Source organism: Pseudoliparis swirei, chromosome 9 (assembly GCF_029220125.1).
Source record: "Pseudoliparis swirei isolate HS2019 ecotype Mariana Trench chromosome 9, NWPU_hadal_v1, whole genome shotgun sequence".
Lineage (NCBI taxonomy): Eukaryota > Metazoa > Chordata > Actinopteri > Perciformes > Liparidae > Pseudoliparis > Pseudoliparis swirei.
In genome coordinates this window covers 3,765,575-3,780,486 of record NC_079396.1, presented here as the reverse complement: position 1 = coordinate 3,780,486, position 14,912 = coordinate 3,765,575, and the positions used below count along the sequence as shown (strand labels likewise).

The 14,912-nt window shown below is 43.2% G+C and overlaps 2 protein-coding genes across 5 annotated transcripts in view; one reads left to right on the top strand and one right to left on the bottom strand.

Moving 5' to 3' along the window:
- Positions 1–8,025, bottom strand: part of cep104 (centrosomal protein 104) — a 48,857-nt gene extending 40,832 nt beyond the window's left edge. For 3 of the 4 annotated variants that reach the window (XR_008832881.1, XM_056423511.1, XM_056423513.1), the window contains exons 1-5: positions 7,985–8,025; positions 6,954–7,080; positions 6,085–6,258; positions 849–987; positions 120–182 (exon numbers count right to left, since the gene is read on the bottom strand). Coding sequence is in view for 2 of the 4 variants with exons in the window: in XM_056423511.1 (XP_056279486.1) it covers positions 120–182; positions 849–987; positions 6,085–6,258; positions 6,954–7,066 (489 nt within the window). In the remaining 2 variants the exon portion in view is untranslated. Of the gene's footprint in view, positions 1–119; positions 183–848; positions 988–6,084; positions 6,259–6,953; positions 7,081–7,984 lie in introns of those variants that run through there. The other variant, XM_056423514.1, reaches the window with a different exon arrangement.
- Positions 8,026–8,560: 535 nt separating this feature from the next.
- Positions 8,561–14,481, top strand: lrrc47 (leucine rich repeat containing 47). The gene is made up of 7 exons (XM_056423516.1): positions 8,561–9,162; positions 9,902–10,360; positions 10,480–10,596; positions 10,787–10,902; positions 11,690–11,792; positions 12,674–12,763; positions 13,790–14,481. Exons 1-7 carry the CDS (start codon positions 8,593–8,595, stop codon positions 14,021–14,023), a joined length of 1,689 nt encoding a protein of 562 aa, XP_056279491.1. The 5' UTR covers positions 8,561–8,592; the 3' UTR covers positions 14,024–14,481.
- The last annotated feature ends 431 nt before the right edge of the window (positions 14,482–14,912 follow it).

Here is a 14,912-nt window from a genome sequence, read left to right as displayed (position 1 = left end):
AAAGAACATTCATAAAAGATAAAAATAAAACATAAAACACAATAAAAATACTAAATACTAATACTGAAATACTAAATATACAGAGGAAACAAAATACATACACAAGGCAGAGAACTTACAATTGTGTTCCCAGCATCGCCATCCAAAGAATCTCCCAGAACATTAATGGCCACCAAAGCGACCTGAAATCCAAAAAACGGATGTCGGTAAGTTTAAAGTATAAGGCTGTTGATATTCTATTTTATTTTGGTATTATTATAATTGTGTGTCAATCCTGCAGTTGTATAGAACATGAACAGATCAAATCCAGAAGATACACATCTGGAAATTGTCGAATTAGGTATGACATCACCAGCTCCACCATTGGACAGTTGAAGAGCCGCAATGCATTCTGGGGCGAGTTGAGTATGTCCAGTCAGCCCACGTCTCAGGATAAATATTTTAATAGGTTTTCTGTCAATCAACTAAATGATAATTCAACTAATTATTTGCATGCATGCACTCTGGAAAATGCAAATGAAGCTTATGTAGTTGAGGGTATAATTGGGAAGATGATATCAAGAAATTACTTTTCATGTGTCATAAAGCAGTTATTCGAGTCCAGAAAAATAGCAGATGAATGACTTTAAATGACCTAAAACTAAAATGTTTGAAAACCACATTTCGCCCTGAGCTGCTGTCATCGGTGAGTTTCTTTTCAAGCACGATTTTTTAACGTTTATTTCTATTTAATGTAGTTCTGGAAGGCAAAAATCTACTCAAGGTCTTCTTTGACCAAGTCTGGATGGGGCTCCCGTATCAGACAGAGGTTGGAGGCAGTGCCATGGCGGTGGGGGGTGCAGTGCTACCTGATTGTGGTGATTGTAATGGTTGACATGGTTCCGATGGAAGCTTATTCTCAGATAGGTTCCGATGGCGTCCACGTGGACGGACTTCAGCTCCCGAGCTTTGAAGCCGGTCTTCTCGTTATCCGACAGAGAGACGTACCTGCAGAGGGGGTCGGATGTTGCTTTTCAGATCAAATCCTCTGCTACAAAGACTCAGATGCATTTCTACGGTTTTATTCCGTGATGATTTAAAGTACAGATACTTTGTTTATCCCTGCAGGGGTAATTCATACACAGAGAAACATGAAGGTGCCATCTGGAACCGAAAATGGTTCTTCAGAGTGATGCCATAGAGCAGGGGTGCTCACACTTTTTCAGCATGCGAGCTACTTATAATATGTTATATATGTATTTATTTATAAACACACAAACCCTGAAAAAGCAGGGTTGTCATATTTTGTTTGACTGTAAAAAGTAATTTACAGTTAAAAATTGAAGTAAACTCATGAGCAAGAACAGCTGATGTGGTGACGTCATCAAGTTAGCTGCTTGAAGAAGAAGACAGTGAGGAAGAGGAGGTTTGCTCCCTGGTATAACCCTCAGACCCGCAAACTGAAGCAAATGTCACGAAAGCTTGAACGCATATGGCGTTCAACTAATCTCGAAGAATCCCGCTTAGTTTGGCGAGATAGTCTTAAAACATATAAGAAGGCCCTCCGTAATGCCAGAGCAGCCTATTACTCATCAATAATAGAAAAAAATAAAAACAACCCCAGGTTTCTCTTCAGCACTGTAGCCAGGCTGACAGAGAGTCACAGCTCTGTGGAGCCGAGCATTCCTATAAACCTTAGTGGTAATGACTTTATGAACTTCTTTAATGAAAAGATTTTAACTATTAGGGACAAGATTAATAATCTCTTGCCCATAACCAGTGCCAATCTGTCCTCAAGTGGAATGGCCTTGGAAACCGCTGTATGCCCTGGTGTATATTTGGAGGATTTTCTCCTATCAACCGTGACCAATTATTTTCAACGGTTTCTACTTGAACACGTCTACCTGTCTCTTGGACCCCATCCCGACGAGGCTGCTTAAAGACGTTTTGCCTTTAATTGGCGGCTCTCTATTAGATATTATCAATGTGTCTCTGCTAACAGGCCACGTACCACACTCCTTCAAGGTGGCTGTTATTAAACCTCTCCTGAAGAAGCCCACTCTGGATCCAGAGGTATTGGCTAACTACAGACCGATCTCTAACCTCCCCTTCCTCTCCAAGATCCTTGAGAAAGTGGTCGCAAATCAGTTGTGCGACTTTCTACATCATAATAGTTTATTTGAGAAATTTCAATCAGGATTTAGAAAACACCACAGCACCGAGACGGCACTGGTGAAAATTACAAATGACCTCTTAATGGCAGCAGATAAAGGACTCCTCTCTGTCCTGGTCTTGTTAGACCTTAGTGCTGCATTCGACACCATTGACCATGACATCCTGTTACAGAGACTGGAGCAGTCGATTGGCATTTCAGGCACGGCACTAATTTGGTTTAAATCCTATTTATCAGATCGATCTCAGTTTGTATTTGTAAACGATGACGCCTCGATAACCACCAACGTTAATCATGGAGTTCCACAAGGTTCTGTGCTTGGACCAATTTTATTTACCTTATACATGCTTCCTTTGGGCAATATTATCAGGAAACACTCCATAAACTTTCATTGTTATGCAGATGACACTCAACTATATTTATCGATAAAACCAGAGGAGAGCAACCAACTCTGTAAAATTCAAGCATGTCTTAAAGACATAAAACATGGATGACCTGCAACTTCTTGATGTTAAACTCAGACAAAACCAAGTAATTTTAATCGGCCCTGAGCACCTCAGAGATCAATTATCTGGTGATGTGGATTCTGTAGACGGCATTGCCCTGGCATCCAACACCACTGTAAAGAATCTTGGCGTTATCTTTGATCGGGACTTGTTCTTTAACTCCCACGTAAAGCAAATCTCAAGGACTGCATTCTTTCATCTACGTAATATTTCAAAAATCAGGCACATCTTGTCTCAAAATGTTGCAGAAAAATTGGTTCACGTTCGTTACTTCGAGACTGGATTACTGCAACTCCTTATTAGCAGGCTGCTCTAATAAATCTCTTAGGTCCCTCCAGTTGATCCAGAATGCTGCAGCTCGTGTTCTCACTAAAACTAAGAAAAGAGATCACATCACTCCTGCACTAGCTGCTCTGCACTGGCTCCCAGTAAAATCAAGAATCACTTTTAAAATTCTTCTCTTAACCTACAAAGCCTTGATTGGTGATGCTCCATCATATCTTAAGGAGCTTGTCGTACCATATTGCCCCACTAGAGAGCTACGCTCACTAAATGCGGACTACTTGTAGTTCCTAGAGTCTTAAAAAGTAGAATGGGAGCCAGAGCCTTTAGTTATCAAGCTCCTCTTTATGGAACCAGCTTCCAATTTCAGTCCGGGAGGCAGACACAGTCACCTCGTTTAAGAGTAGACTTAAGACCTTCCTCTTTGACAGAGCTTATAGTTAGGGCTGAATCAGGTTTGCCCTGGTCCAGCCCCTTGATATGCTGCTATAGGCTTATAGCTGCCGGGGGACGTTTTGGGATGCACTAAGTACCTATCTCCTCTTTTTACTCACCTTAAGGAAGACTATTCATCTCTCTATCACAGGTTACTAACTCTGCTTTCTCCCCGGAAGTCCTTTTGACTTTACGTCTCATGGGGTCATCGGACCCTATGAGACGGCATAGATCCCATCTGCCTGATGGATCGTCTGGGTCGTGGAATTCCTGCTCATGACTACGCCACTGTCCTGTTGAGACTCCGCCCACTCCTCCTCCCCACCGCCATCTGCCTGATGGATCGTGGAGGTCTCCATCGTGGAATATGCCTACTATGAACTATTCATACACTCTGTCATATTCATTGAATGTATTTTAACTCTAAATCTGTCCTTCTGTACACATTACATCTATTGCATCTGTCCATCCTGGAGAGGGATCCTCCTCTGTTGCTCTCCTCCAGGTTTCTTCCCTTTTTTTCCCCCTGAAGGGTTATTTGGGAGTTTTTCCTGGTCCGATGTGAGGTTTTGGGGCAGGGATGTCTATGTGTACAGATTGTAAAGCACTCCGAGACAAATTTGTAATTTGTGAAATTGGGCTATACAAATAAACTGAATTGAATTGAATTGAATTGTTCCAATCGCAGAAAGACCGTCCTCCCGTCCTCCCGTCCTTTGGAGTCTGGACTCCCAAGACCAGACTCCGAAGACCAGACTCCAAAAGAACACAAGTCTGTACTCAGTGTACTTTGAATTGAGAAACGGCTATTGTCACTGTAAATAACCCCTTAAAAGGTGTATTGTTTCGTGTTGATTGCCTTCTTTTGTATCTGCTTTATTTGTTTTTATGTATGCCTTTTTATATTGTATTGTTTTAATGATTTTGTATATGTTTTAATCTACTTCCTCTTAGAGCTAAATCGGACTTTTATTTTGAAATGTTAAAAGGAAGCGCACCTTTATTTTATGTTAAAATTCAAACTTGACGGTACGGCTAAATGTTACGGACGGATGCGCATTTCATATAACGTTTTAATAGCTTGAATGGTCCCGTATGAGGCTAATGCTCTTACGGTGGTGACAAGGAGGTATTTAAGAAAGATTTTTGGTTCAATTGTATTCGCCGAAAGAAAGAAAATAAAGAAGTTCACCAGCAGTAAGTCTCACGCAGATTCAAATACGGGGATCCGTTACAGTCACCATGGAAACATTGTCACATGACATGTAAGCGCTCTGGTTCTGTGCTGTGACGTCGCTAGTGTGTAGTGACGTCACGGAGCAGCGAACCAGAGTCTGTAACTAGAAGTGACTTCCAGCAGAAGTTACGTCTGTGAATCTCACAGAAACCCCCCTCCACCCAGGGAAGTGGCTGAATTGGAGAAGGGGGTGGGTGGGCTCTGCTGTGAGATCACAAAACGGGTGGGTGGGAAGGTGATTCTCAGAAATGAGAATTGCCAAGGACAATAGATAAAAGAGAAACAAAAAGGGAATTCATTTCTTACATAAAGAAATTTAAAAAGTACTTGCACCCCCAAAAAGTGAACACTTTTTGGGGGTGCAATTTTTTGGTTGCTCCGTCCCGATGCGCGCAGACACGCCGGCATCGGAGCTCTGCTGCGCGCGAGACGGCGAGGCGAGATTTTTTTACGCGACACGTAGAGACAGAAATGACATGCTGTTGTTTGGATACGATCAAAAACAGACGGCTGTTTAGTTTAATACAAGAACAAAGACGTGCTCTTTAAGAAAAGGGACCTTACATTACTTCTGCTGTAATCTGGCGCTTTAGAGAAAATTATAGGGTGGCGGGCGGAGATTTCATTGGGGCGGGCCAATTTTTTTTAATGTCATGCCATCTACCAATACTACGCCGCGATCGACTGGTAGATCGCGGCGATCGACTGGTAGATCGCGATCGACGTATTGAACACCCCTGCCATAGAGGAACCATTTTTGGTTCCACAAAGAACCTTTCAAACCAGGGTTCTTTAAAGAACCAGCAATGGTGCTTTAAATGGTGCCTTGAAGTATCATTTTTAAGGTTCTTTGAGATACCTTTATAGGTTCTTTGAAGAAGTATTTAAGGAAATGGTTCTTTAAAGAACCCTGGTTTTAAAGGTTCTTCGTGGAACCAAAAATGGTGTCTTAAAGGTTCTCTGAGACACTATTACAGGTTCTCAAACCAGGGTTCTTTAAAGAACCATTTCCTTAAAGAGTTCTTCAAAGAACCTATAAAGGTGTCTCAAATGACCTTAAGAAAGTTGCTCTTTAAGGCACCATTTCCAAAACGGTTCTTCAGAAGGTGACGGTTCTTCGTAAAACCACAAAGCCTTTTAAAGAACCATTTAAGAACCATTATTTTTCTGTGTGTAGTAGATATATATTGTCGGGGAAAAATTCCCATTGTGAGACACTGCCTTGATCAAGGGCAATCGATGTCTGACATATTCCTTATGGCTGGTATGTGTTTTGAACCCAATACTAAGACGGTCCATACCCAAAAAAATCCAGCGGAAAGCATGAGTCATATAATCACCGTAGCACTTAAAAACAACCCGTTTGTGTATGCCGTATCATCCAAATCTCCTCCACCATCTTGTTTAGACCTTTTGTGTAATGCAACTCTCGTAATAAACACACAAGAAGGTGGTCGGGTCTGCAGTCTCACCCGAGTCTCCGAAGCTGCCCGGGGCACCCTGAGGTGCTGGTTTCAGGAAGGGCGTCTCCAATGTGAAACTCCACCTTGGCTGGGATCAGGTACTGGTGGGCCAGCAGCTGCAATTTCCTCACCCTGCATCTCTCCACCAGCTGGAGGGTGACATGCTGAGGGTAGGAGCACAGCCTGTGTGGAAGAGAGGATTCAGACATTGATGAGCTTCTTTACGAAAGTCGACTGCCGCTTTGAAAAAATGTGACATGTTTTTAAGTATAGTGATGTGGTGACATATGTATTTAGATATTTACCAAGGACAGTGCACATTAATCAGTATTTCAGTTACCACCTCAATGTGTTAGGATCTGAGTGTTTCCTGTTTTATGTTGAAGTCCCTGTCTCGTTTCCTGTTTCCCTGCTCTTCCCTGTTTCTTTCCTGATTGTTTCCACCTGTGTCTCGTTCCCCTGTGTATTTAATCTGTGTCTTTCTGTTTGTCCGGTGTCAGATCATTTCGTGTTTGCCCGTGTTCCTGGTCGATATCTGGGTAAATAAACCTTGTCTTTTGAGAAACTCCTGCTGCGTTTGGGTCCTCCACACCATTCACCATAACACAATGTAAATGGGATTGGACATCATTTTACATTTTGGACATTGTAATAATACACACGTGTGTTTTCCTGGTTTTTGAGGCTGAATTATTTTAAGTGATGTAATTTGATTACAGACTTGACTCAATTTGTCAATATGATGATACGTTATCAAAAGCTAAATGTTAGTTAGGTTGAAATTGATACTACTGGCCATCTATCCGATTTTCAAATATATAAAAACGACAATTTCAGCTTTTCTTCTTTTACCAAAACACCAGGTATTTAGTGCGTACCTGCTCGATCTCCAGCCGTTGACTGTGGGTGCATGGACCATGAGCTCCTTAGCACTGAAGTTATCCTCATGACTTGAAGCGGTGACGACCATGAATCCTATCTTCCGGGGCATCCCTCTGATGGACGCTGAGAGCAACAAAAAAAAGAAATGAAATCCTATACTTCATATGTGAAAAGAGCAAACTAATTTAATTTGTGACAATGGTGACTGTAAAGATGATATTGAGGGTGATTGTACATCTATTAATTTGACAGGCCAGGAATTTATTATTATTTTCTTAAAGTCACAAACTAATTGTAAACTACATCTTCTCTATGTCTGGGTATCACACTTATTTTTCACTACCGACTGAAATGTGTCCATAATACCTATTACTGTACTGGTAAAGACCGAAAAATTGCATTTAATATCTGGTCAGATGGTCCGTTAAGTTTACGAATTATATGATTTAAATTAAATTTAAGAGAACATTTTTTAAATATTTTTGGTGAAACACATGCGTATATTTCTAAAGAATATCTTAAATGTCTGTCCATCTAAATCGCATGACGCACAATTGAATGTAGCTACAGCCAAAGATGTTAAGTCACTACTTTGACCACGTGATGCAAAAACAACTCGTCAGCAATTACACGGAAATGATACAAAACAGATTTTTATTGACCAGAATATCAACAATAAATGTATTTACGTCAGTCGTTATACTTTTACAGTACAATAACATAGTACTAACATACTTTGGGTTGGTATCAACGTCACATCGTACTTAACACTACTTAATTTATCACGCACGTGTTAAAGTAAGTTTGGCGAAGAGGCTTAAAGATGTGGCGGGGGCATTAATGCTAGCTAACGGGTAACCACTCAATCAGCGTAGCTAGTCTTCAGTGACGTTAGCTGTATTTCAGATGTATTTTTGACCAGCTAGTTGTCCTAACAAGTGTCCTTCAATTGTCTCCTACATGTTTTAGATACACGTTTTAGAGCAGACGGAAGTTTTCCGGCGAGTATTTAAAATATATATCTTACCGCGGACATCACAGTACTAGTGACAGCTCGTTGACCCATCGCATCTCCATAACCACCGCTGACAACAACCAGCGCGGACATGCGCAGTAGCAGCATGACCATCGTCATGCGCAACGGATTATGGGACATGTAGTTTTATATGCGTGAAAGTTGTTTTAGGCATCAGACGTGGAGTCAACTGTAGCTGGACCACACCCGCTGGTTGTATTATGTGTCGACCTACATTTTGGATAAGTTGTAGCATCGATAAATAATTAATATACACATTTAAGCACTTCTCCCCGGTTCCCAGGCGGAAGAGAGAGCATCGTGTCTTCTCCTGCCCGACTAGTACCGGAAGTAAAACATGTCGTCTTCAAAATAAAGTCATAGCATGGAAATGTAACTTCATAAACCCGCTATTTCTTATACTTTTCCAGTAAATCTGTAGGGGCACGCACATACAAGACTGTTAATACTACACACAGTTTAAGTTTTCCGAGAATAAATCATTTATTTCCATTCCCATGTATACAAAAAAAGTGGTAATTTATTTTGAAATATAAAAACGGGTGTCGCGTACTTCCTCGTCTCGGCTATCTTGACAAGTGGGGTCCAAGCAAGTCAGCATGGATGACTTGAAGAATTGGCCAGAAATAGAGAAAGCCGCCAAGGAGAAGCGGCGTGAGCTTGTGTTTCAGGGTCCGGCTTTCGACGAGAGGATCTCCGCTAACGGAGGGCTCGCCTCGGCCATCTATTCTCTCACCTTGCTGAATTATCTGGAAGTTAGCCAATGCCCGAGTCTGACGGAGATCCACGAGGGCATCCAGCGTCTGACGACCCTCCAGAGCCTCATCCTGTGCAGGAACGGGCTCTCCTCCGTGCCAAATGTCGTCGGAATGCTCAAGGCGTTAAAGGTCCTGGACCTCGCGGCCAACAACCTGAGCGCGCTGCCGGAGGGGGTCACTCAGTTGAAGGAGCTAACCACCCTGAACGTGAGCTGCAATCGCCTGGAAGTTCTTCCGGAGGGGCTCAGCCAGTGCACCAAGCTGTCCGTCATCAACGTCTCCAAGAACCGGCTCACCGGCTTCCCCGCCGACTTCTACTCCGAGAAGCTGGATCGCCTGAGCACGCTGATCGGCTACGACAACGTCATCGAGCAGCTGAGCGGAGACGTCCACAAGCTAGCCGCCCTGAAGGTGGGTTGTGGGGGCACCATGACCAAAACAAAGATGGAGAGGGGGGGATCAAATGTACACCACATTTAGAATAAGCCTACCGTGTGTTTGGTGTGCGTCTTGGATTCACAGATAGTGAGTTGTGCACGTTTTGATCATGTGCAATGCAGAATTAAAGTATCCCATTTGAGTTATTTTAACAGTTTGGCGCACACAAGAGAGACTGGCAAGTATGCATCTGTGCCAGCTTTACATGCTGTGTACTCTTTCTCTACTTCTTCTTTGCAGAACAAATAAAAGCATGTGTGATCATTTCTAATTCGGCTGCAGATAAAAGTAGCAGATCTCAATTTGCTGATGTTTCTTAAGTGGAAGAAGAGCTGCTCGACGTGGTCTTCAAACGACAAGGATTTATCCAAAATTACCCCGGGATTACGACGTTTTAGGTGGACAGCGGAGGACAGGTGACCAATGCTCTGCTTTATCATCAGGACGACATCATCAGGGGCGATAACCAGAACCTCTGTTCTGAGTGAGTGACTTTGTGTGTGTGTAGATTCACAAAGCAGGACTTTAGAAATAAGAATGTGATTTGCAAGAAGTGTGTTAATTTGGTCTCTTTTATTAGAGTATAAAGCACAACCACAGATCATTTAAATACCTTCATCTCTCTCTAAACCCTTAAGGGTGTCTGATGCTCTTTTCCCCAGAGCGTCAAACTAAACATGCACTTTTTTTGTTTCCCCCCCCCCCTCCTCAGGTGCTTGACCTCTCCAACAACAAGCTGAAGGAGATCCCCACCGATCTGAGCGACTGCGCCAAGCTCAAGGAGATCAACTTCCGAGGCAACAAGCTGAACGACAAGCGGCTGGAGAAGATGGTCAACGGCTGCCAGACCAAGTCCATCCTGGACTACCTCAGGGTGAAAGGGAAAGGGCGACGGGGCGAGGAAGGCGGCGACGCGGAAGGGGGTCGCAAGGCGGACAAGGGGAAAAAGCAGCAGAGGAAGAAGAAGGTGGCGGACGACCAAGAGGAGGAGGAGCAGGAGGAGCTGAACAAGATGGTGGTGAGGGTTCTCCACGTCTCCGACAGCCCCACGGCGATCTCCGTCACGGTGGCTGCCGAGGTGAAAGACGTGCGGCCGTATTTGGTGTGCTGCGTGGTCCGAGGCATGAACCTGAAGCCCGGGAACGCTCTCAAACGGTTCCTGATGGCCCAGGTGAGGTCAGACTCCTCCGAAGGGGGCGTGCGTCGGAGCGCTTTCGTCGAGCGTGACTGCTAAGTGCAATGTAGTAATCTTTATGCTCTTTTTTTTTTTTTTTTACCTTTGTTTCCTAGACGAAGCTTCATGATGACTTGTGCGGCAAAAGGACCATCGCGACCATCGCGTCCCACGACGTGCAGCTCATCAAAGCGCCGCTGACGTACGACGTCAGACCGCCGACCCAGCTGAAGGTCGGCTCATTTTAAAATCACAATCTCGTGTCAGCCGCGTGGCAAAAATTATGTCCACTCGTAGAAATAAAAGATTACATATTTTCCGATTTCTATCGGCATTAAAAAAAAAAATTTTTGTGAGTCATTGGCATTTTCTATAGTCACTGCAAAGCTCACTTTTAGTTTTTAAACCCACGATGTTTGACAGGTTGTGTCTCTGGGTCGCAAAGAGATGACGGCCGTGGAGCTCATAAAGCAACTTCAGCTGGAGGCGGATGAGATGAGGAAGCAGAAGAAGAGGCAGAACGTCACCGGCCTCCACAAGTCAGTACCGCCTGGGACTCTTCTGTCCAACAGGAGCTCTTCTAGGGGGACCCACAGGAGGGAGCGAGAGGGAGAGCGAGAGGGAGAGCGAGAGAGAGATAAAATACCAGGGCAAAACTGCCACTAAGAAATATAATGTTGCCCCTGATATCACAAGGAGGGGCAACAAATGCCCCCATAGTTATGATGATTTAATAGCGTTTTGTTTTTGTTCTTTGTTGTGTGTGTCCTATCTGTATTTCCTGGACTAGGTAGGTACAAACACACAAAAATCAATGAATATAATTAAATAAACAAATAAGTAATAATTGTTAATAGTCGTTTAAAAAATCTAATTAAACATAACTACAAAGAAATACGAATAAAATTGAATATAATTGTCTGATTTATGTTTTGTGAAAAAAATTAAGTCATAAACACTTTGAATCTGTAGGTTACTGCCTAGTAGTCTTATTATTGACATTATTATCTACTATAAGCCTAAATAAGTATATTTATTATTTTTGAACAAAGGTTAAATGATATTTCACAAGTTTCAAAAAGTGCCCCCAATTTATTTTTATGTACCCCTGGGTTTCAGTCTGGGGGTAGAAGTTGCCCCCTAAAAGCATGTACACGTCCTCCCCTGTCTGCCACATGGATGTGTTGACTAAATGACGTCTAAGCATGTTTGCTCTCTGATGGCTGAGTTGAATCTTTATCACTAGAATAATATCATCAGCTCTCCATCTGTTACATTTGCTCTGCCTCTTCTTATAATGTCACTCAACTCTTCTTCTCCTTGCAGATACCTGCAGCTCCTGCAGGGAAAAGCCATGTATCCCTGCATCGTGGACGCAGAGGGCCAGGTGATCTCCTTCCCACCTATTACCAACAGTGAGAAAACCAAGGTGAGTGTGTGTCTCTTTTCTTTCTGGTTGTCCTCCCATAAGGAAAGACATCATACCTGTGGATATGATGTCTGCAGAGAAACCCCAACGACAAGGTGCTCCAGTAGATGAGGTCACAACCGGTGGGCTGGAGGGTCTTCAGACACGACCTCACTCAGAATGAGCACTGGGCGGGAAATACTTTAGACAAGGGTGTGTGGTTGTTTGTGTGGTTTTGTGTGTGGTTGTGTGGTTGTGTATGTTTGTGGTTGCTGTGTGTGTTATGGGATGTGGTTGTGTGTTTGTGTGTGATTGTGGTTGTGTGTTTTTGTTTGTGTTTGTGTGTGTGTGTGTGTGGTTGTGTGTGTTTGTGGTTGCTGTGTTTGTTATGGGATGTGGTTGTGTGCTTGTGTGTTTTTGTTTGTGGTTGTTTGTGTGTGTGTGTGTGTTTGTGGTGGTTGGTGTGTGTGTGGTTGTGTATGTTTGTGGTTGCTGTGTTTGTTATGGGATGTGGTTGTGGGTGTGTGTGTCTATCTGTTGATTGTGGTTGTGTGTTTTTGTTTGTGGCTGGTTGTGTGTGTGGTTGGTTGTGTGTGTTTGTGGTGGTTGGTGTGGTTGTGTGTGTTTGTGGTTGCTGTGTGTGTTATGGGATGTGGTTGTGTGTTTTTGTTTGTGGTTGTGTGTGTGTTTGTTTGTGGTGGTTGGTGTGTGTGTTATGGGTTGTGTGTGTCTGTCTGTGGTTGTGTGTTTTTGTTTGTGGTTGTGTGTGTGGTTGTATGTGTGTGTGTTTGTGGTGGTTGTTGTGGGTGTGTGTGTGTCTGTCTGTGTGTGTTTGTGGTTGTGTGTGTGTGTGTGTGTGTTCGTGATGTAATAGTAATAACTGCATGATCGTCCGTTCACAGATCAAGAAGACGACCACAGAGTTGTTCCTGGAGGTGACGAGTGCCGCCAGCCTGCAGACCTGTAAAGATGTGATGGACGCTCTGATCGTCGTGAGTGTTTCACTTGTTCTCTTTTACGAATAACAAGTTCACTGCTACTTGGATTATTTATTACCTTCGCATTTGAGAATGCGAAAGGTTATGTTTTGATCGCCGTGTATTTATTTATTTATTTATTTGTATGCATGTTACTCGCATAACTCAAAGTATTAAACCGAATCGCATGAAATTTGGTGGGATGACTGGTTATTATCCGGGGACCATTTGATTAGATTTTGTGATCGATCGGGTCAAAGGTCAAGGTCTTGAAAAGGTCAAACTCTTTCTAAATCAATAAATCCAGGCTGATGTTCATACATAATTCTTTTGTGATGTTTACCACACTATCCGGTATCAAGTTACATCAATTTACAGTTCCCCACACTCTCATGCCAAGTACCAAAAAAGTGGCTGCGGCGAAGGTATGCGCTCTACCGAGTGCCCGTTCTAGTTTTCAGTTTGTTTTGTTCCATCGCTTCCATTAGTTACGACATCCTTATCTTTCTACGAGTGTCGGTCCAATTATTTATTATTCAGTTGTTCACTATTCCTTTATTATTAACGAATAGTAAATAAGTACAAGTTTTTTACGGTGATCTTATTCAGAAAAAAGTTCTGTGATCCGTTATTTTCAGTCACATATTTCCTGTGGGAATTTCAGCCTGATGGGAGTCTGTCGACGAAACGTCATTTTTAAGGTCTCGACAAACTTTTGTAAAGTTGATCATGTGGTTCTACGAGTTCCGTCACGAAAATGTGTCAAAATACTTGACGATACACAGGCCCAACTTCTTCTTCAGTTCAATTCAGTTTATTTCATATAGCCCAATATCACAAATTACTAATAAATTCGCCTCCGAGGGCTTTACAATCTGTACACATACGACATCCTCGACCTTTGACCTCTCATCGGATCAGGAAAAACTCCCCAGAAATGGAAGAAACGAAGCACTACGGGGCTCTGATCACAAAGTCATGGCCGTGCTTTTGACTTTCACATTTAAACTGCATCCCCCCCCCCCCCGTTTTCACCCACAGAAAATGGCCGAGTTGAACAAGTTCACGTCGGAGCACCGGGAGGAGGCGGGGTCGGATGGGGAAGGGGAGGGCCCGCGGGATCCGGCCCTCGCCGCTGCCGGCAGCGAGCCCTCCGGCAGCGAGCTGATCGTGCAGCAGATCCGCACGGTGGACCGGGACGGGAACCTGAAGGTCGTCTACCCGTCAAAGACCGACCTCTGCAGCGACGTCGGCAACCTGACCGTCGTCTGGTAGCCGGTTGTCGATGAACCTCCTGATTTTTACACTCGTTCAGATGAAGTCATTTTAAAAAAAGATTAACATGGTGGGACATTTTGGGCTGAGGTTTGACGACATGCAACTAAATGAATCTTTTCACGACGGGGACAACGGGAGAATGGGATCCCCAAAAAGATTTTATTTCCTTTTTTTTTTGCAATGGAAGCGTTGCTTTTTGGCGAATGTGTTTGGAAAGCTTTTGTTGTTGGTAAATCTTTTTGCTGCTTCCTGAAAAAACACAATCAATACGTCAAAATATCTGCCCAAATATACTTATTGTTTTGTATTATTTACTAACTGAAGGCCAGTTGTGTGTACTTGACTGGTCTGTAGTAACTGGACGATTTTGTTTAATCAACTCACGACATTGTAACTTCCCCCTTAAGCAACCGCGAGTAATGTCTGACTTGGACCGAATAAAATGTTCTCCTGTATTCATTTTATTTGTTTATGTTGCAGCTGCGTACAAACAGTGGGAACACAAACTGGGTTCGTCAATTTTTTTATGTAAAGGTTATTAGTGAATGGAGGAAGCATTAAACACTATTTGCTGAAACAGCGACAATGAAAATATTATGGCCCTCCATGTTTATGCCAAAAGAGTAGCAGGACACTGCAGGGAAGCAAACCCAATCCCAGTAAACCAGGAGTACCAGTGCCTATTTTTCTTTTTGAGGCTTGTGGGTCATAATCACTTCTTTTTACATTTAACTTGATGACTTTACTTCACGTGGACACTGCATGCATTGCAAATGACCAAAGTTCTAAAAGCTTTGAGGTGTCATCAAACAACGTGGATGTGGCGACAAAAGTCACCTCCACCGCCCCCCCATCCCCGCCGTTGTCACCTTTCTTATTTCTTTTT